Source organism: Podarcis bocagei (assembly GCF_964188305.1).
Source record: "Podarcis bocagei genome assembly, chromosome: 7".
Classification (NCBI taxonomy): Eukaryota; Metazoa; Chordata; class Lepidosauria; order Squamata; family Lacertidae; genus Podarcis; species Podarcis bocagei.
In genome coordinates, this window is record NC_138132.1 from 9861689 (window position 1) to 9882252 (window position 20564).

Genomic DNA, 20564 nt, shown 5'->3' on the forward strand with positions numbered 1-20564 from the left:
GCCCTGGGAGCGATAGTGGGACCAGGGAGGCAGGAATATTGGGCTCAACCCAGAAATAATAATGGCCAGTAATGTCTCTGTCCTGCTTCTCCAAATATTGTCGAAAGCAGGTTTGAATATCAAACCGTTGCAGGGCCGAAGCGCCCTGCGTCAAGGAGACTGCAAGGAGCAGCAGCCATGACTGAGGCAAAAGATGGGAAGATGGCAGGCGGAACCACCAAATTAAGGAGACGATAGCTGATGTCTGCCGAAAAAGAGCATTGGGCGGTGTTTGTATATTGGGAATAACCTACAACTGTGGTGGAGGTGGGAGCATTCCTTGTTGGATCCTGGACAACAAGGCTTGGGCGCAATGCATGCTGGGTAGTTGGGAAAGGCGGACTCACTCCTTCCATGACACTCACAAGTGGCTTCGGTGGTCCGGCGGCTGTAGGATTTGCGGACTCGGTAGTGGACCACCAGCTCTCCCTGCTCCATGCTGGGTTCAAACGCTTCCCTGCGGAATGGGGAGGAGGAGAGAAACAGACTGTGAAAGAGGAGAAGCTGGCAGAACCGGTGTCACAGAATCACAGAAAGGCGAGATGGGTCCCTCAGTGGTCATCTAGTCCAACCCACTGCAATTCAGAAATCTCAATGCAAGCATCCATGGCAGGTGTCCGTTCTCCACTTACCCATAGCGGGTTTCCTTCCTCCTCATCCGTGCCAAGAAGATGATTATGAAGGCGGCAGCGGCGGCGGCCGTGGCTATGGCAATTACCACGTACCACCAGTGCCAGGAGAAGGCAGGGGCGGTGGTTTCTACTACGGAGAAGGGAAGAGGAGTAAGGGTCAATGGGAGGAGCCATTCCGGTTGCCCATCCAGCGCATCACCTTGTGGGATGTGATACATAAGTAGCAGTCAAGTATAACATTCCTTGTTTTCCTAGAGTGGACATGCGGGGGAATGTTTGGTCCAGCCAGTCGAAAACTTCCTGTTTCCTCCTGGGCTGGGACATACTTCCTTTGCATGTGACTAGAGGTGGGTGTGACCTTATCTGTCCAGGTAACAAAAGGACAAGGCACACATCACTCTCTTCTCTCTTTGACTTCTTCCATCATTGGAGCAGTTTTTAGCTAGAGATGCTCTGGTGGCTTCCAACCAACAGAGGACACTGGGATTATCCCCATATGGGATAGCTCCACATACTTTGTAACTAAGTCTGCCTTCAGGGACCCAACTGTGAACTGATGGTGCTGTGAGTAAACTTCTTTTACTGACTCTCAATAAGATTGTTATGTGTTTATTCTGTTAAGAGGGATAAAAAGGGAACTCACCAGGAACATACAATTCAATACTGAATTGTATGGTATTGAGCGGCTTACACAAGCCTGCAACCAGCTACCCGCTGTGCAGTAAAAGGGGAATGTAAAACTCTGCTAAGTAAAGGAACTTGCTAGCGCAAGTTAGGAAGGATATTAATAAAGAATATATCCTCTCCTGCCTTCCTGAACATACACACACACCTTTCCCTGCCTCGGCTGTGCACACGACATACATTTAAAGCACCTAAGTTGCTAAGTTGTCCCCAGAGAATCCTGGGAATTGTAGTTTACTCCAAGCACCCTAAACAAACTACATTTCCCAGGATTCTTTGGAGTGGAGCGCAATGTGCTTTAAGTGTACGGTGAGCAGGCAGCCCCTGTTACTGTTTAAACTGGAAGAATAGAGGAAAGAATCCATTGACCAAATCTGGGACCAAGTACGATGCTGAGGGGAAGATGAGGGGATCTCCTAGTTTTTTGGCAGCCAGCCGAGTTCTCCTTAGAAACCAGGGTGGATAAAAATCAATGATTTTTTAAAATAAATAAATAAAAACCAGATTTTTTAAAAAATTAAATTGGATTTTTAAAATAAAATGCTTTTGGAGGAAAAATCTTTCTAAATATAGTTTTCTATTTATTACATTATAGTCAGGATTTAAGCTTTTCATGTGTGCTAGAATTCAGTCTAAGATTTTTTGGTTGTTAGTTTTTTAAAATCATTTAACCACATCAGTTAACAAACATGGATACATATGCTATAATGTTATTGTTTTAGTTAAATAAATTGTTTAAATTGTTATTAAGGAAATGATTATTTTTCGCCTTCCAATCAAGTACAGCAGAAAAGTTGTCTAAATATAAACAGTTAACTTATTAAACCTCACAATAATTTCATAATTATCTGTCAATGTATTTTTAATAGTATAACCAAATCAGAAATTTTTGATATAACTATAAAAACTACTCTGAACATATATTATTTCAAAAATGAAACCTTCATCTGGTTGTAAATATTAAGATTATACCAGCAAGAATGAGTCTTTCTGTAAAAAAAAAAAAATGATTTAAATCAAGTCTTACTGACTCGTGATTTAAATAAAATCCACCCTGTTAGAAACCAACATTTCCTACACCACTTCAGGCTGTGACGTTTGAAAACAACTGCCCCACATCCCAAAATCTTAATCCAGTTCACAGTCTTGGACTGGAAAGAAGTGTGTGATTCTGCCAGTCAAACTTGGCCTTGAGAATCCTTCCGGCGAAAGTTCAATATAAAATTTCCCTTAAAACAAATTGTAATCAAGTTCAATAAAAATCCCAGTTGGAACCGAACTAAAAAGATCCTCAGTGTGTTTAGGAATTCCCTGCACTAGCTTCTTGGTCCTTCCCAATCCTTTTGTTCAGATGTTTCCTGCAGCCAAAGCAGGTGTGTGTGTCACAAAAATCGAAAATATCCTAATCAAAATGGGAATGCGGGTGGAAGGCAAATATGCAGTCTTCCCCACGTCCCCATCTTCCTCCCTGCCAATAGTCACAAAACACACAAACCCTTGCAGCTCCTTCTCCTCCTAGAGGAGCCATTTTGAAAAAGGAGAGCAATGTCGCCCTCAAGCCTGGTCACGAGGTATTGCCTACACTGGGGAACTTTTAGAAAACAACTTTTGATTTATTCTTATTATCGCAAGAGAGAAACAAAACCAAAACAAGATATAATCAAATTAGCCAACACCAAAAGAAGGAAAGCAGATTTCCAGAACAAAGTGCTCTCTGGAATGTTCTAGAAGGAAACGGCAACGCCTCTCATTCCCCGATGCTGCCCATCCCAAAATCCCAAATCATTTCTGTAGGTCGCGGGTAGAGTGTTATGCACTGTTCTTACCTGGCTGGGGCTGCGGCAGTTCATCTGTAAAAGAAAAATATATATATATAAATTATTTGAATATGGTCTCCCTTGAAATATACTCAGAGTCGCAAAGTGATTTCATGCTCTTTATTCAGCTCATAGTGGTGAGGAGGAATGAATGAATGTCCCCTCACAGTATCTGCTTTATATACATTATTTACACAATGGGCTGCACATGATTGGCTAATTCTGGAATTCTACTGTAAGCCAATCAGGTTGTGGATTCACTTCTATCTGGAGCAGGATTGGGTGGTTCCTGCCAACCAATCATACTGCTGCATTGTTCTAGGACCAATCAGACTGCTGCATTCTGAATCCTATTGTTCTAGGACTAATCAGACTGCTGCAATTTGGATCCTATTGTTCTCAGTACATAACACCCCTCTAAGCCAAATGTCAGTGTCAAGCTTCCGCCAACAGGGCCTCAGACTGTTTTTCTGGGGACATCAAAGAGAATCAAAACTCCTAAAGCAGAAAGCACGGGTCCTGTTTTATAACCAGCTTCAGTTTCTGTGACTCCGCAAGGCGCCAGAAGCCATCGTAACAAGAAGTGGGATACAAATTAGAAGCAGGAGATCCTGCTAGATCAGAACCAGGACTGAGATCAGGAATTGCCCAACACAGAACCATTCTTAGAAAGCAGGAAGTCAAAGGCTGGGCCAGAAGAACGAAACAAAACAAAAAGAGAGATCAAATGATCGTTTAGGAAGAACCACCAAGGAGTTGGGAAACAGTTGGGAAGAGTTAAGGAAAGGACTTTAAAAACAAAACAAAAAAAACTTATTTTTTTGGCAGCCAAATGATTCCCCCATATCTCATATGATACACTTAGAAAGATATGCAGGAATATTTGGCTATGAAAACGGAACTTTATTTATTTCAAGTAGTCCTTAACCGGTTTCATCATTCTGGGTCTGAACTCTTTGGACCGTATCCTACGTTAGTCAGAGTAGACCCCTTGGGCAGCATCCAAGGAAACAAATTATGCTGTTATGTAACTTCCCCCACCCTCTCCTTTCCCTTTGCTTCTGTTATTTGCCACAACACTAAAGCTTGTGAGGGAAACCCACCCACCCACCCCCCGCCAAAAAAAAATTAAAAATACACATTATCTCGTATTCCTTACCGACATCCCCAGTTGAAACCATGATGGCTTTGCTCCAGGGACCGTCTCCTGCTTGTGTGTAGGCCGCGACACGGACGGTCAGATTGTGTACGGTTTTGTTCAGGTTCAAGACAGTCTCGTTGGTCAGTCCCACGTCCACCACCACCTGGTGGGGGGAGAGGGTGGCGAAAACGCCAGGCGGGGGATTAGGAAGATGGCAGGTGATGGCTCAGGATAATTACAGGGAAGTCAATGGGGAGGGTGCCCTCTCCAGTCCTGAGAAAGGAGGTCCTCACCTCGGGCGAGTCGCCGCTTTGACAGACCAGCTTGTATCCGCGTATGATCCCGTTGATGACGCCACGCGGCTCTCGCCACTGCACGATGGTGCATGTGCCATTCTGCGTGGCCATGATGTTCTCTGGCGCAGCGGTGGGCACTGCCGCGGAAAAGTGTACGTTACAATGGAAACACTGCGGCCATGACCCTTTCTCATTAGCCACAAAGAGGCGTCAGGCAAGCGGCTATAGCCCAGTCTTAGCCACTCAACTGGTAACAACCACGGTCTAAGCTTCTAAACCACTGGTTCTCAAACTTTTTTTCCTCTGAGCCACACTTTCAGAATAACCGTTTGCTCGGGCCACACCGAATTTTTTTATTGATAAGAAATGCATTGGAAAACAAAAAAGAAACACTCCTAGCTTGATTTATAACATATAACGCAACTACTTTATGATATGATTGTGGGACGTCCGGAAAGTATAAAACAAAGCAGCTACATAAGAACGCAAATCACTCCCAAAATACAATAATAAATGAACCTCTTATGCATGGACTTTAAGTACATATAGCAATTCAATGAGAGAGGTGAGCTTGCTTTTGCCAGGTAATCTCATTTTTATTAGTTCTAATTCGAGACAAACTCTCATGAACACAAAAAAGCAGTCCTCTTTTCTGATCTTTCATATTTGTCAGAGTTGAAAATCCCTGTTCACAACAATAGGTTGCGGAGAAATCATTTCGGTACTATTCTATCCTAATGTTTAAATGTTTCTTTGATGGCCCTTGAATCTTCCAGCTACAACTGCTTTCCTCTCCTGCCATGCCACAGTGGCAGGCCACACTCTTTGAGAACCACTGTTACTCTCTAAACCAATGTTTCCCAACCGTGGGTCTCCAGTTGTTTTCGGACTAAAGTTCCCATAATCCCTGACCACTGGCCTTGCTAGCTAGGGATGATGGGAGTTGTAGTCCAAAAGCAGCTAGGAAACTCTGACTCTAAACCAGCCTTTCTCAACCTTGGGTTGTTGGACTACAACTCCCATCATCCCTGACCACTGGTCCTGCCAGCTAGGGACGATGGCAGTACTAGTCGAAAACATTTGAAGACCCAAGGTTGGGAAAACCCTGCTCTAAGCCATGCGTTAGGCCCCCTCCATCTTCCTGGCTTCCAAACTGGCCCCTCTCTAAGTTCAGAGACAGCCTGTGGCCTTTCGGATGTTGCTTGGTCCCCAACTCCCATAAGGCCCAGCTAGTATGGCCAACGGCCCGGAGGCTGATGGGAGTTGTAGTCTAGCAACGTCTGGTTCCTCATTCTTGCTCCAAGCGGAACCCCTCTGTGATTTCCTTTCTCCTCCAAGAGAAGAAAAGCAGAACCCAGAATGATCGACCACCTACTCTCCCCCCCCCACCCCCGGACTCCCATTTCAAGCTCACCTCCTTCCAGGGTTTCCATAGCAACCCAGTGGGTCCACGGGGAGTTGCCCTCTCGGGAGCGACAGGACACCCGCACGTGGTAGGTGGTGAAGGGGCTCAATCCATCCAGGGTGTGGCTGAATGGGGGGACGTGGAGGTTCTGGTTATAGAGTTCCCGGTCTGACACGGTGCTGAGGTCCTCGTCAGAGCGCACAGCCTGGGAAAAAGGGGCAGGGGTAAGGATTTGAGGACGGAAAGGCAGTGTGGGTTGACGGGGCAGGAGTTAGGAACATATTATGCTCTACAATAATCTAGCTGAGATTCTGCCTTACATTAGATGCCCCTCTGGGCATAGAAGCCGACTCCTAGGGCCCCACCACCTATTTTATTTTTTAGGGGGCTAGGTAAAGGTAAAGGTACCCCTGCCGGTACGGGCCAGTCTTGACAGACTCTAGGGTTGTGTGCTCATCTCACTCTATAGGCCGGGAGCCAGCGCTGTCCGCAGACACTTCCGGGTCACGTGGCCAGCGTGACAAGCTGCATCTGGCGAGCCAGTGCAGCACACAGAACGCCGTTTACCTTCCCGCTAGTAAGCGGTCCCTATTTATCTACTTGCACCTGGAGGTGCTTTCGAACTGCTAGACTGGCAGGCGCTGGGACCGAACGATGGGAGCGCCCCCCGCCGCGGGGATTCGAACCGCCGACCATGCGATCAGCAAGTCCTAGGCGCTGAGGTTTTACCCACAGCGCCACCCGCGTCCCACTTTTAGGGGGCTAGCCCACCCAAAAAAGTTGATGGGCATTGCCATTCAAATAGTGTGTGGCAACTGCACAATGTGACTGATTTTGCAGGGCAGGGCTTACCACCCCCCTCCTCAATGTTTTATTCAAGTTGGCACCCCTTCCTCTGGGACACCTTCCAACTATACAATTTTGTGATTCTATATGAAGCCTCACTGGACCGTGTAACAACATTGAAGAATGAAAAGAAAAAGAAAAAGAAAACTCCCCCTCCCCTCTGCAGTGGAACAGTCCAGGATTTTCGCCGACTGCATAACATGTGGATCGGCTCAAAGGCTCGATCTCTGCGGCGGAATTCCAGACTGTACCACTTTGTGGTGCAGGGGGCATGTCACGCTTTTTCAAAGCTCCCTCTATGTTGAAGCTCTCCTCAATTGAGGACCTTTCAAAGATCCAGACATTTTGCCGATTTTCCAAGACTCCCCCACAGACGCTAATTCTGTCATTGGAATCCCGGACATGTCTGGGAAGTTCCAGACGTATGGCAATCCTACATTAGGACCTGTGAGAGACCAGGGTTCGAATCCCCACATGGCCATGACGCTTGCTGGGTGTCCTTTGGCCAATCACTGCCTCTCAACCTCACCTACCTCACAGGGCTGTTGTGAGGAAGAGGAGCCACCACCTTGAGCAAATTGAATAAAGGTAAAGTAAAGGTAAAGGGACCCCTGACCATTAGGTCCAGTCGTGGCCGACTCTGGGGTTGTGGCGCTCATCTTGCTTTATTGGCCGAGGGAGCCGGCATACAGCTTCCGGGTCATGTGGCCAGCATGACTAAGCCGCTTCTGGCGAACCAGAGCAGCGCACAGAAACGCCATTTACCTTCCCACCAGAGTGGTACCTATTTATCTACTTGCACTTTGACGTGCTTTCGAACTGCTAGGTTGGCAGGAGCAGGGACCGAGCAACGGGAGCTCATCCCGTCGCAGGGGTTCGAACTGCCAACCTTCTGATCGGCAAGTCCTAGGCTCTGTGGTTTAACCCACAGCGCCACCTGCGTCCCTTACTTGAATAAATACATGTAATTAAATAAAAAAAAATGCGGAGGAGGATTTTTGTCTCAGAGGCACCTGCCTTCTGCTCTTGAGCAGTTTGCTTTGTTTTATGTGGGGAAAACATTCAAAAGCGGCACCCACCCAAACCCCAAACTGGTACAGATCACTCTGCCACCTCAGGCCCTAGAAGGGGACTGACGTATGGCCCCATATTTGAACACCCTGCCCCCTTGCTATCAGTTTTGTTTCCTGGCCTCTGCAATCCCTTTTCGAGGCTCTTTCAGTTCCCTATTCCTGAGAGCTTGTCACACGTCATGAGGGCATCCGGTTGGACATTTGAGAGAAGCAGAAGCTGGCCAGGAAATGGCTCCTAAAAATAAAAGCGTTCCCTCGAAGGGCAGGGGCGAAAGTGGCCGAGTGAGGCATCCTTCCTCAAAATAGCTGGGCGAGGGAACTTGGGCTGGCTTCAAGGCTTCCTTTCTTACCTGGATGGTGCAGAGCTCAAGAGCGTAGGCTCCACTCGGTCCTGGTTCCCATGTCACTTCCAGGTGGTGGTCACTACGATGCAGAAGGGATAAGGCACTTGGCCGCCCAGGTACCACTAGAGGGAAGATGTAAGAGAGCAGGTGTATGATATACCACAAGAGCTTACTGCAGAGGAAAGACAAAAAGAGGGTGTTTTACAGCATGGCCCTATGCATGTTTACTCAGACATAAGTCCCACTGTGGTCAGCGGGGCCTACGTACTTGTGATTAGGATACAGGCTCCTTCTCACGGGCTTGTTCATCATTACTGTGATCCAGAAGTTGTCAAGAATACAAGGATTCCGTTTATAAAATACTTTACTGATAACCCTGAACAACAGCAACTACCAAAACCACAGATTGGACTTTGGCAAACTTAACTGAATTTATCTGTTCCTAGAGGGACAAGGGAGACGAGTTGGGGTTTTGTTTTTGCATCTTCTCTCTCTCTCTCTCTTTTTGGTAATTGTTATATATTGCAGATGAATAAAACTTTATTTTAAAAAGAATACTCGGGCAATTACACGAAGCACACTTATTGCGACAGCTACCTTTCTAAGCGCATGCCAAGGAATCCCTGCCGACGGAAAGCTAGCATTTCAAGGATAAAGGTTTCATCTTAAGCCTTATGCTCAACATGCTAGTTTTCTACTTGCAGGGGATTTTGGTGTGTGTGTGTCAGTAATGATCCAAATCTGCAATCTGAATGTAGCATGTGCTCCTCCTATAAACTCAGGGCAACTTGCCAAGTTAAAAAAGAATCTTTGTGTTGTATATTTGCATTTGAAGTCCGGGTTTTTAAAAATGTAAATTGCATCAGCTGCGGAAGGGGGATGCTACTTAACAGCATCAGAGAAGGTGTAGGGGGTGTGTGTGTGTGTGTGTGTGTGTGTGTGTGGACATCTTCCCTTTCCTCCTCTCCTGTGGTCCTGATATATTCACTGGGAGAAATTCTCCCAGACGCCCTCACTGCCTTGGAGCAATTGATAAGATTTTCTCCCTAAGCAAAAAAAAAAAAACCTAGCTTCATAAATGGGGCTTTCCTCCAGAATTGCAGCAGGGGGAGGAATTTCCCCTCTGTGCCTGCACAGACCCCATTAATTATTACACACACCAGCTGACAGCGTTTGCACTGTTAAAAACTTCCGTGTTAAATCCAAATATGCATTTAGCTTCACCCTCACAGTGTACCTAAAGCAGTTGTGCTGCGGCCTTGGCAAAGGTCTCCGTTTGCTCTAGGAATGCACCCCACATCCCATCCTCTCACCTGTCACCTTTGCAGTCCGAGATGTGCCCACCCCCTTATCGTTGTGGGCCTCGCATGAGAATGATGCGCTGTGATTCAGACCTGAGAGACAAAAGGAGGCACAAAAGTAGTTTTATTTAGTTAGTATCCACAGCAGCCTTGTTTTAAAACGAAATGATTATTAGCATATCTGTTCCGGTTTTAGGTCTAAGGCGATTTTACATTCCTAAGCTCATGAATCTTCGCAGTGTTTTTGTGAAGTCATTTGCGCTCCCTGCTTACAGAGCGCTGCATATTCATTATTTATAACCTAGGTCGCCAGGTGAATTTAAGACTGAGCGGAGACTTAAATCTCTCTCTCCCAGGCCCAAGTCTCAGCCTCTACTCAACAAGGACCTCTCAGTTTTTGCCTTGCAAATCCAGCATCCCTGTAAAGTAGCTAATCTTCCCATTTTACAGATCTGGAAATGACTGAGACGTTAACCAGACAAATTATAGGGGAACAGGAAGAGTAAGCCCATGCTCAAACTATGGAGGGAGTGAGAGGTGGCAGTACCATTTGTGTGTTGAGGTCCCTTAATAAAATCCACTAAGGCAGGACATCCTCTCCTGTTATTTGAGCTCCAGAATAAACTCATATATTCCACACCTAGCATGACATTCTGGGTACTTCTCAAGAGCACACTGTGCACTTCTCGAGAGTAATGTACAACAGCACCTCAAACACACCCTCTCCCCACTCTCTCCAGTTTCAAATTACAGGCAAAGAAAAATCAGGGAAATGAGATTGGGGGCTGTTCTGGGCTGTTATTACAGATTTCCAGCATTCCAGATCAACCCCCCCCCCCAAAAAAAACCCCTGCAACACTTTTATTATTAATAATATTTTATCAAAATAATAAAATACACCTTTGCCCAAAGTCCCTGCGCACAAGGCAAACATTTTTATTCAGAATAATTATTTAATCCCGTGTGAATAAAATGTCACCTTACTTACATTAAAATTAGCACCTCTGCAAATTAAACCTACTTTCATATGGTGCTTGGGTTTATGTGGCTTTTACACGTGTGTTTCATTTGTAAGGGACGCAGGTGGCGCTGTGGGTTAAACCACAGAGCCTAGGGCTTGCCGATCAGAAGGTCGGCGGTTCGATTCCCCGTGACGGGGTGAGCTCCCGTTGCTTGGTCCCTGCTCCTGCCAACTTAGCAGTTCGAAAGCACGTCAAAGTGCAAGTAGATAAATAGGTACCACTCTGGCGGGAAGGTAAATGGCGTTTCTGTGCGCTGCTCTTGTTCGCCAGAAGCGGCTTAGTCATGCTGGCCACATGACCCGGAAGCTGTACGCCGGCTCCCTCGGCCAATAAAGCGAGATGAGCACCGGAACCCCGGAGTCGGCCACGACTGGACCTAATGGTGAGGGGTCCCTTTACCTTTACCTTCATTTGTAAGGTGCTCTGAGCATCTCCTTTACGGAAGGGGAAAGCAGGGTGTGCTTTTTTTAAGAGTAAACAATATTAAATAACATTCAGGAGGTCCCAGGTTCAGCCAGGGAGGGCTAGGAGAGAGAGAGATCCTCATCTAAAATCCTGGGGCGCTGCTGATAGTCCAGATATTCTTCAACCTATGCTACCACTCAGTGGATTTGTAACTGGCTGACTGACCGAACCCAAAGGGTGCTCATCAATGGTTCCTCTTCATCCTGGAGAAGAGTGACTAGTGGGGTGCCACAGGGTTCTGTCTTGGGCCCGGTCTTATTCAACATCTTTATCAACGACTTGGATGATGGACTCAAGGGCATCCTGATCAAATTTGCAGATGACACCAAACTGGGAGGGGTGGCTAACACCCCAGAGGACAGGATCACACTTCAAAACGACCTTGACAGATTAGAGAACTGGGCAAAAACAAACAAGATGAACTTTAACAGGGAGAAATGTAAAGTATTGCACTTGGGCAAAAAAAAATGAGAGGCACAAATACAAGATGGGTGACACCTGGCTTGAGAGCAGTACATGTGAAAAGGATCTAGGAGTCTTGGTTGACCACAAACTTGACATGAGCCAACAGTGTGACGCGGCAGCTAAAAAAGCCAATGCAATTCTGGGCTGCATCAATAGGAGTCTAGCATCTAGATCAAGGGAAGTAATAGTGCCACTGTATTCTGCTCTGGTCAGACCTCACCTGGAGTACTGTGTCCAGTTCTGGGCACCACAATTCAAGAAGGACACTGACAAACTGGAACGTGTCCAGAGGAGGGCAACCAAAATGGTCAAAGGCCTGGAAACAATGCCTTATGAGGAACGGCTAAGGGAGCTGGGCATGTTTAGCCTGGAGAAGAGGAGGTTAAGGGGTGATATGATAGCCATGTTCAAATATATAAAAGGATGTCCTATAGAGGAGGGAGAAAGGTTGTTTTCTGCTGCTCCAGAGAAGCGGACACGGAGCAATGGATCCAAACTACAAGAAAGAAGATTCCACCTAAACATTCGGAAGAACTTCCTGACAGTAAGAGCTGTTCGACAGTGGAATTTGCTGCCAAGGAGTGTGGTGGAGTCTCCAACTTTGGAGGTCTTTAAGCAGAGGCTTGACAACCATATGTCAGGAGTGCTCTGATGGTGTTTCCTGCTTGGCAGGGGGTTGGACTCGATGGCCCTTGTGGTCTATTCCAACTCTATGACTCTATGATTCTATGACCAAGGGGTGAGTTGTTCCTCAACATCTGGTGACCCAAGGTTGAGGAGCAGAGAGCTAGACAAGGCTGAGCTAGATGGACTGTGGTCTGGCTTCCTGTGTCCTCCTGGGAACTGAACGGCCTCCAGTTCCGTGATGGAAGAAAAGGCAGGGCATAGACGTTAGCAAACAAACGGACATAAGAAAACAAAAGCCAGACTTTTGTCCTCCTCCAGCCAACCAGGTCCCTTCCTGCCACCCTCCCCTCTGCCCCAGAGAAACAACATCTGGGGACCAGTCCTCTGTCCCAGCTGGTATGTCCTGTTCCTTCCGCCCACCCGTCTGTGGTTTGGGTTTTCTCATGTCTGGTTCCAAGCTCCAAGCCTTGGCCCTGTTTCTGTGCTTTGGATGGTCTCTCGAGCCAGGAGTCCTGGGTTCGTTTATCCTGATTAGGGAAAAGGGTGGCTGGAACAGGCGCTACTGCAAGAAACAGGGGCTGGCTTCAGTTGCCATCAGGACGGCCACAGGGAGCCCTCCGGATAAAGGTCTGCTTGATCCAGTTCTGGATTAAAGATTAAAAAAGGATAAGAACTGAGAGGCAGCAGGGATAAGAACTGAGAGAAGCTTCCCTTCAACAGCCCAGGGGCAGCAGATTAAGCTGGCACACACAGGTCACCCAATTACAGTGGGTTGGTGAAATATACTCGGAGTCGAGAGTGGATTTCATGCTCTTTATTCAGCTCATAGTGGTGAGGGGGAATGGAAGTTCCCCCAGAATGTCTGCTTTATATACATTATTTACACAATGGGCCCCACGTGATTGGCTAATTCCGGGATTCTCCTATAAGCCAATCCGGTTGCGGATTTCCTTCCACCTGGAGTTGGATTGGGTGGCTCCAGTGGACCAATCAGACTGCTGCATTCTGGATCCTATTGTTCTAGGACCAATCAGACTGCTGCATTCTGGATCCTATTGTTCTAGGACCAATCAGACTGCTGCCTTGTGGGTCCTATTCAACTCAGTACATAACAGTTGGGCTGAGGAAAACCTTCCATTGGAGAAAGGTTTTCTCTCCCTGCAATGTAATGGTTTCCTCCTCCCCATCCATCTGCACGTGTCGTAGAGGGAAGTGAGGGTAAGGTGAGCTACTTGGAAAGGTGGCCCATCTAGGAGCAAAACTCCGGTCCTAAACATCCGCTGCCTTGTGGGACATCTTTGGGAGAAGAAAAAGTCTATGGAGTAAACCCTACACAAATGTGGAGTGGAGTCCCTAAGGCGGTTGGATGGCGTCTTGTATGCCTCCTTTTGGCAGCTCCTGCAGCCCAGCTGGTGCCAAACATCTTGTCTCTGTTTTCCTTTGGACCACATCAGTGAGGCCGAGAAAGGGGGTCTTGTCGTTGGGGCAGCCCAGGACTTCCATGCGCACTGCCCAGGATTGCGCCCCTGGGAGGCCGCTTTGGTACTGCTAACGCAGTGGTTTGGCTTCACACCCACCTGTCTCTCGAGACAGACAGATGCCAAAACAAATATGTGAATGAGGCCAGTATCTATGCACATGCTAACTGTGTTTAATTGGCCTTCACAGCTTCGATCTGCCTTACTATCAAACTCCCTGTAAGCTCCTTTACAACTAAGCTCCTCTTGTTAGTTTATCGCTGGTTTCGTTTCTTTTTAGACATTTTAAATCGCTTGTTTTCAACTGCTTTTCTCAATTCCACTTGTAAATCCCTTAGAGATTTGTAACAGTAAAAGGCATATAATTTAAAAAAAAAAATGTAAAGAAGCAAGCAAAACCAAACAGTGCACAGGTCTAAAGTCATATTTAGCCCAAAAGTGAAATTATGGTGATGCTGCTGCAGTTTTTGGTTGTGTTTAAAGGGCTATAGTCATTCATACATTCAATAAGGAAAGTTTTTTTTTAAAAAAAAATCACATTTATCTCCCATCTTTTCCTCCAAGGATCTCATGGCGGCACACATTGGTTCTCTTCCTCCCCATTTTATCCTCACAACAACCCTGAGAGGTAGGGCAGGCTGAGAGGCAGTGACTGGCCCAAGGTCACCCAGCGAGATCGGGGATTTGAATCCTGGTCTCTTGGGTCCTAGTCCAACACTGTCATTTTCAGAGGAGTTGGGGAAATGCTCAGTCTTTAAAGCAAGGATCTCTCACCACCTTTTTTGAGCCTGGGATCCCATTTGGGAATCTAAGTAACTTTGGTAAGAAACCACAAAACAACAAATTCACAGAAGAAAAACTGGCAACTCTCTCTCTGTAAAGAAAGCAGGCAATACACACAGACACACAGCAGGAGTGCCAGCTTGGCCTCGCAACTGTGGGTGCTCAGGGCTGTGGGTGCCATGCAGTGTGCCCAGCCCCTTCATGGATAATTTTGTGGGTGCTTGGACACCCAGGGCCCCAGGGAGTTGGCACCTATCTCTCTCTCCCTCTCTCCCCACCCCGCTCTCTCTCTCTCTCACACACACAAATAAATAAATAAAGCACAGGCATAAAAAGCAGTCAACCCACAAATAAATAAGAAACAAATCCAAAACAAATTCCAAGCTTTTTTAAAATAATAATAATATTATAATAATTTATTATTTGTACTCCACCCATCTGGCTGGGTTTCCCCAGCCACTCTGGGCGGCTTCCACAGAGACCGAAAATACAATACAGTGGAAGGAGTGGGAAGCCTTGGTAGGTGCTAAGTAAGGACCATGCCTGAGTGTGACATAGTTTCCATGGGAACCACATTGGGGACCCCGGTTCTAAAGATTTGTTAAAGATATATGCACAGTGGACGCTCGGGTTGCAAACGTGATCCATGCAGGATGAACGTTCACAACCTGCAGTGTCCACAACCCGCAGCGGCGCATCTGCACATGTGCGGGTTGTGCTTCTGCGCAAAGCGCGGTTTAGCACTTCTGTGCCTGTGCGACTGCCAAAACCCGGAAGTAACCCGTTCCGGTACTTCCAGGTTTCGGCTGTCCATAAGCTGAAGCATCTGTAACCCAAGGTATGACTGTATGTCTATTTCTTTCAAAGCACATAAAGGTACAAACGTGATGCAAGGAGGAGGAGTTTGTCACTAGCGGTGCCTCTGCCTCTTTTGCAACAGCATTCCATGCTGCAAGCTCCGTCACAGTAGTGAAGTGTGTGCGTCCCATTGCATTTTTGTGAAGTATTATGGCGAGCGAACATGACGCGCGCACACAAACCCCACGGAGGATGAAATTCACTGGCTGAATGAAAGCTTTCGTATCCCCGACGGCAACCAAGAGTCACTGCACTTTGAACACACCATTGTTACTGAGATTTGGCGAAGGGCCCAGATTTAACCCTCTCTCCCACGCAACAACAGGTGCTATTTTCTGACCACGCCATTCCTGTAAGGACTGAGTCAGCCGGTGGGCACCTGGAAGCTGTCACCTGGACCAACTGGTGGCATTTAGAGGGGGGAGGGAAGATGCAAAAATCCCATGCAGGCAGACCACCTGCTTGGCGGTCCTGACATCCCTGTGGAGAGGCGAAGGCTAAGGGCCAAGTACCGCAGACAAGAGGCAAAGAGAGCACGGGTGAACAACGGCCAGCCCCCTCACGGTGGTTGCTGCTGCTCTCTGACCACATCATTCCTGCAAGGGCTGAGTCAGGCAGTGGGCAACTGCATAAACAGATGGCGTTGGCAGGAAAGGAGCAGCCGGGGAGATCTGCACGGAAGCACCCACTTCGTTCCACATTAATGCACAGGCTCACAGGCGAGAAACTCTGTGGAATTCACAGAGACAACCAGGAATCAGAGAACAAGCTTGCCCCTTTGCCGCTGTTGGAGGGGATCCCGAACGCTTTGGATCCCGAACACCTTGGAACTCCGACATTTTGGCTCCCTAATGAAGCAAACCCGGAAGTGATTGTTCCGGTTTGTGAACGTTCTTCCGGAACCTGAACCTCCAACGGGGCTTCCGATTGGCTGCAGGAGCTTCCTGCAGCCAATCAGGAGGTGCAATTTGGTTTTGGAAGTTGAAAGGACTTCTGGAACGGATTCTGTTTGACTTCCAAGGTTGTATGACTGTACCTAGGTTCCCTTACCGGAGGCCAGTAATAACCAGGTAACGAATCAAATGCATTTATTCGTACGCACAAGGTAGCAACCCCGATGCGGAAGTCACTATGAAGGATTCAAATGTATAATCATAGAGTTGTAGTGTTGGAAGGGACCCTGAGGGCCATCTAGTCCAACCCCCTGCAAGGCAGGAATCTCAGCTAAAGCATCCATGACAGATGGCCATCCAACCTCTGCTTAAAATCCTCAAAGGAAGGAGAGACCACAAACTTCCACTATTGAACAGCTCTTCCTGTGAGAAAGCTATTTCTGATGTTTAGCTGGAATATCCTTTCTTGGAACTTGAAGCTGTGGTTTGGGGACTACTCTCTGGAGAAAGAGAAAACACGCAATTGATGGACTACATGGAACTGGCTGAAATGACTAGCAGAATCCGAGAATTGGGAGAAGAAACAATGGAAGAGGACTGGAAAAAATTTAAGGACTATTTACAAAAACAATATAAGTTGTATGAATGTTAAGAATTTGCACGATCCGGAAACTTTAGCTCCAGCAATTAGATTTTGTGAAACAGAAAATTAAGTTATAAGTAAGAAAAGGTCGAAATTTAAAGTAATACTATGTTTAATTTAAGGTATAAGTAATGGATAAAAATTACTTTAAATTCAGAAGTACAGCATTTGAAAAGTACAAAATAAGGTACGAAACAAGGTAATAATTTGCTGATATTTTTATTATAAAGAATGGAGGGTAAGGGAGATGTGAGGAAGTCCAGTTAGTTATATAAAAAATGTTTTGAATGGTTGGGTTTTTTTTTTCCTTCTTCTTTTCTTCTTTTCTTTATTTCTTTTCTTTTTTACTTCTTTTTTCTGTGTATATTTCTAACTTTGTATTTGAAAATTTAATAAAATATTAAAAAAAAGAGAGAGAGAAAGAGAAAACAAGCTTGCTCCATCGTCCGTGTGAAAACCCTTTAGCTAGTGGAAGACGGATATTCTGTCTCCTTTCATTCTCCTCTTCTCCAGGCTAAACACACCCAACTCCTTCAACTGTTCCTCATAAGGCTTGCTTTCTAGACCCTCGATTATCTCGGTTGCCCTCCTCTGTACATATTCTAGTTTACCAATATCCTTCTTAAATTACTGTATTTTTCGCTCTATAAGACGCACCAGACCACAAGACGCACCTAGTTTTTGGAGGAGGAAAACAAGAAAAAAAAAATTCTGAATCTCAGAAGCCAGAACAGCAAGAGGGATCGCTGCGCAGTGAAAGCAGCAATCCCTCTTGCTGTTCTGGCTTCTGGGATAGCTGCGCAGCCTGCATTCGCCCCATAAGACGCACACACATTTCCCTTTACTTTTTAGGAGGGAAAAAGTGAGTCTTACAGAGCAAAAAATACGGTAGCGGTTCACAGCTTTGGACAATTAGCGTGCAATCAGTCCCTTTTGTCGCTATCCCATTTTACATCATAAGGCACAAGTGTTTAATCCGTCATTCTCTCCGAAGCTTCTGCAGCATAATTTGCCGCATTCTCCCATCTCCTAGGAGGAGCGCAGAGAGAAGAAACGCCACGGTGAATCTGCAGCAGCACAACCGGACGCCTTCATCTGCCCCGGCTGCAACCAACCACGTCTCTCCTGCATCGGTCTCTACGGACGCAGCAGGTGCTTAGCCTTCCAACAGTTCGACTTCACCCCCCAAAATTCTCTCTTCCATGGTCTCCCACCTAAGTGCTTAATCTGCAATTGTCTCTGAACCTCCTACAGCAAGATTTGCTGCATCCTCCATCTCCGGATGTCTCCAAATGCTTTCTTATCTGCAACATAGCTCACTCACTCCCTTTCTAGCACGTCACATTTGGCCTTGTTTTATTTCCACCCAGCAGTTTCTCTTCAAGACGATTTAACTAAATGATTTAACTATTTCTGTCCCTTCGCTGCCGTAAGAAGGGTCTGGTGAGGACATCCTTCCCTCCAGCTTGGTGCCCTCTGTAGTTGGTTATTTCTTTATTTATTGCATTTATATCCCACTTTTTCCTCCTCCAAGGAGCTCAACCACAGTGTACGTGGTTGTCTCCCTGCTCTCCTTCTTTAATCGCTACAACAACCCAGCGAGGTGCACTGGGCTGAGAGGCAGTGACTGGCCTAAGGACACCCAAAGTGAGTTTCATGGCTCTCTCTTCTTCTTCTTTGGCGATCCTTCATGGCCAAGTAAGATTGTCTTCCATAAACATGGTTTTAACAGTGAGTCCATGTGACTGTGGAGGCCAATTCTGGATCCACACATCCTTCCAGTTGGGACATAGGTTTTGGGGGGGGAAGTGATTACAGTGAGGGTTTGCCAAGTGTGCCTTCCTCTTCACACGTTTCTCCCTTTCGTCCTGAGTTTGAGCTTCTTCAAAATCTATCTGAAAAAGTGTGCATGCACACAAAAGCTTATACCAAGAACAAACTTAGTTGGTCTCTAAGGTGCTACTGGACTTTAATATATATATTATAATATATATCTTCTCAGAAAAAACTCTTCACAAGGTCAAGAGGTCAAGACACGAAAGCTTTAGCAACTAATCCACACCTAATGACCCTCCTAAGTGGTACTCAGAATATCACTCAAGAAATCACTCAAGATATCCCTCAAGTAATTAATGAACAAAAGAAGAAAAGACACACTAACCTGGGAACTTCCTCTCTGCCCAGAACGTTGGAGGCTATACACCACACCCCCTCAACAGTATTTATAGGAACTCAAACACTGAGATCCTGCTCTGTTCCAGTAACAAGAAGCCGAAAGCACCAGCCTGAAGATGACGAGTGAGACCTCGTCGAAACATCGCCTAGACACCCCAACTCTTACACGGGAAGACACCCGAAGACACCAAAACCTGCATATATATATATATATATATATATATATATATATATATATATGCAGGTTTTGGTGTCTTCGGGTATCTTCCCGTGTAAGAGTTGGGGTGTCTAGGCGACGTTTCGACGAGGTCTCACTCGTCATCTTCAGACCTCGTCGAAACGTCGCCTAGACACCCCAACTCTTACACGGGAAGATACCCGAAGACACCAAAACCTGCATTCCTGTACCCGTGAAAATCTACGAAAGCATATATATATATATATATATATATTTCAAAATCTATGACTCCTTTGGTGAAGGCTGTTCTCCAACTGGAGCGCACGCAGGCCAGTGTTTCCCTGTTGTCTGTGTTTATACTACTTTTTTTTAAAGATTTGCCTTGAAAGAGTCTTTAAACCTCTTTTGTTGACCACCAGCATTACGCTTACCATTTTAAAGTTCGGAATAGAGTAGTTGCTTTGGAAGAGGATAATCAGGCATCCCATGGCTGTGCAAGGATTTGAACCCTGGTACTTGGGGCCGAGGGACGCGGGTGGTGCTGTGGATTAAACCACAGAGCCTAGGACTTGCCGATCAGAAGGTTGGTGGTTCGAATCCCCGCGACTGGGTGAGCTCCCATTGCTCGGTCCCTGCTCCTGCCAACCTAGCAGTTCGAAAGCACGTCAAAGTGCAAGTAGATAAAGAGGTACCACTCCGGTGGGAAGGTAAACAGTGTTTCCGTGCACTGCTCTGCTTCGCCAGAAGAGGCTTTGTCATGCTGGCCACATGACCCGGAAGCTGTACGCCGGCTCCCTTGGCCAATAAAGTGAGATGAGCGCCGCAACCCCAGAGTCGGTCACGACTGGACCTAATGGTCAGGGGTCCCTTTACCTTTTACTTGGGGCCAAGGCAACCTTGTGGTGTTTTAAGCCACTAATGAATCCATAGCCCAAGGACTTTTCAAGAAAAGCATGTAGGAGGGCTCTTTATTGCCTGTCCCCAGCACCTGTTATACAGAGGGATGCAATCCCTGTGCATGGGACAACAGATCTAGCCGTTGTGGCAATTACTTCCTCTGAGCTTTCGGATTTTCTGGTTTCCAGCCAGGCTCTTCCCGGCCTGTCCACAGCCCACCTGCCTCCAAGGTCCTCCTTGCATGCCAGACAAGGACATGAAACAGCATGCATACTGTAATTACAAACGTGGGTGGAGAGAGAGACACTTCTTCTTCTCTCTCTCTCATAGTTCTTTGCAGGTGGACCCACAGGATTGATGTGGCAGCGCTGAAGCAAGAGGACGCACTCTTTTGGAGAAGTGCATTGTGCGGTTTTGTTCTTGCACATGCCATGTGCCTCCCTCTTGCCTTGTGACCTCCACTTTTATAGTTCTTGGGCATCCTTTTATTGCAGTAGCTTCC

At 46.6% G+C, this 20564-nt stretch overlaps 1 protein-coding gene across 3 annotated transcripts in view; it reads right to left on the minus strand.

Annotated features, from left to right (window-relative positions):
• Positions 1 to 20564, minus strand: part of AXL (AXL receptor tyrosine kinase) — a 74130-nt gene that overhangs the window by 18856 nt on the left and 34710 nt on the right. For 2 of the 3 annotated variants that reach the window (XM_081200240.1, XM_081200242.1), the window contains 8 exons: positions 9591 to 9671; positions 8284 to 8399; positions 6024 to 6219; positions 4607 to 4746; positions 4332 to 4476; positions 3182 to 3205; positions 672 to 801; positions 405 to 496 (listed from right to left, as the gene is read on the minus strand). In XM_081200240.1, the coding sequence (XP_081056366.1) occupies positions 405 to 496; positions 672 to 801; positions 3182 to 3205; positions 4332 to 4476; positions 4607 to 4746; positions 6024 to 6219; positions 8284 to 8399; positions 9591 to 9671 (924 nt within the window). The remainder of the gene's footprint in view (positions 1 to 404; positions 497 to 671; positions 802 to 3181; positions 3206 to 4331; positions 4477 to 4606; positions 4747 to 6023; positions 6220 to 8283; positions 8400 to 9590; positions 9672 to 20564) is intronic. The other variant, XM_081200241.1, reaches the window with a different exon arrangement.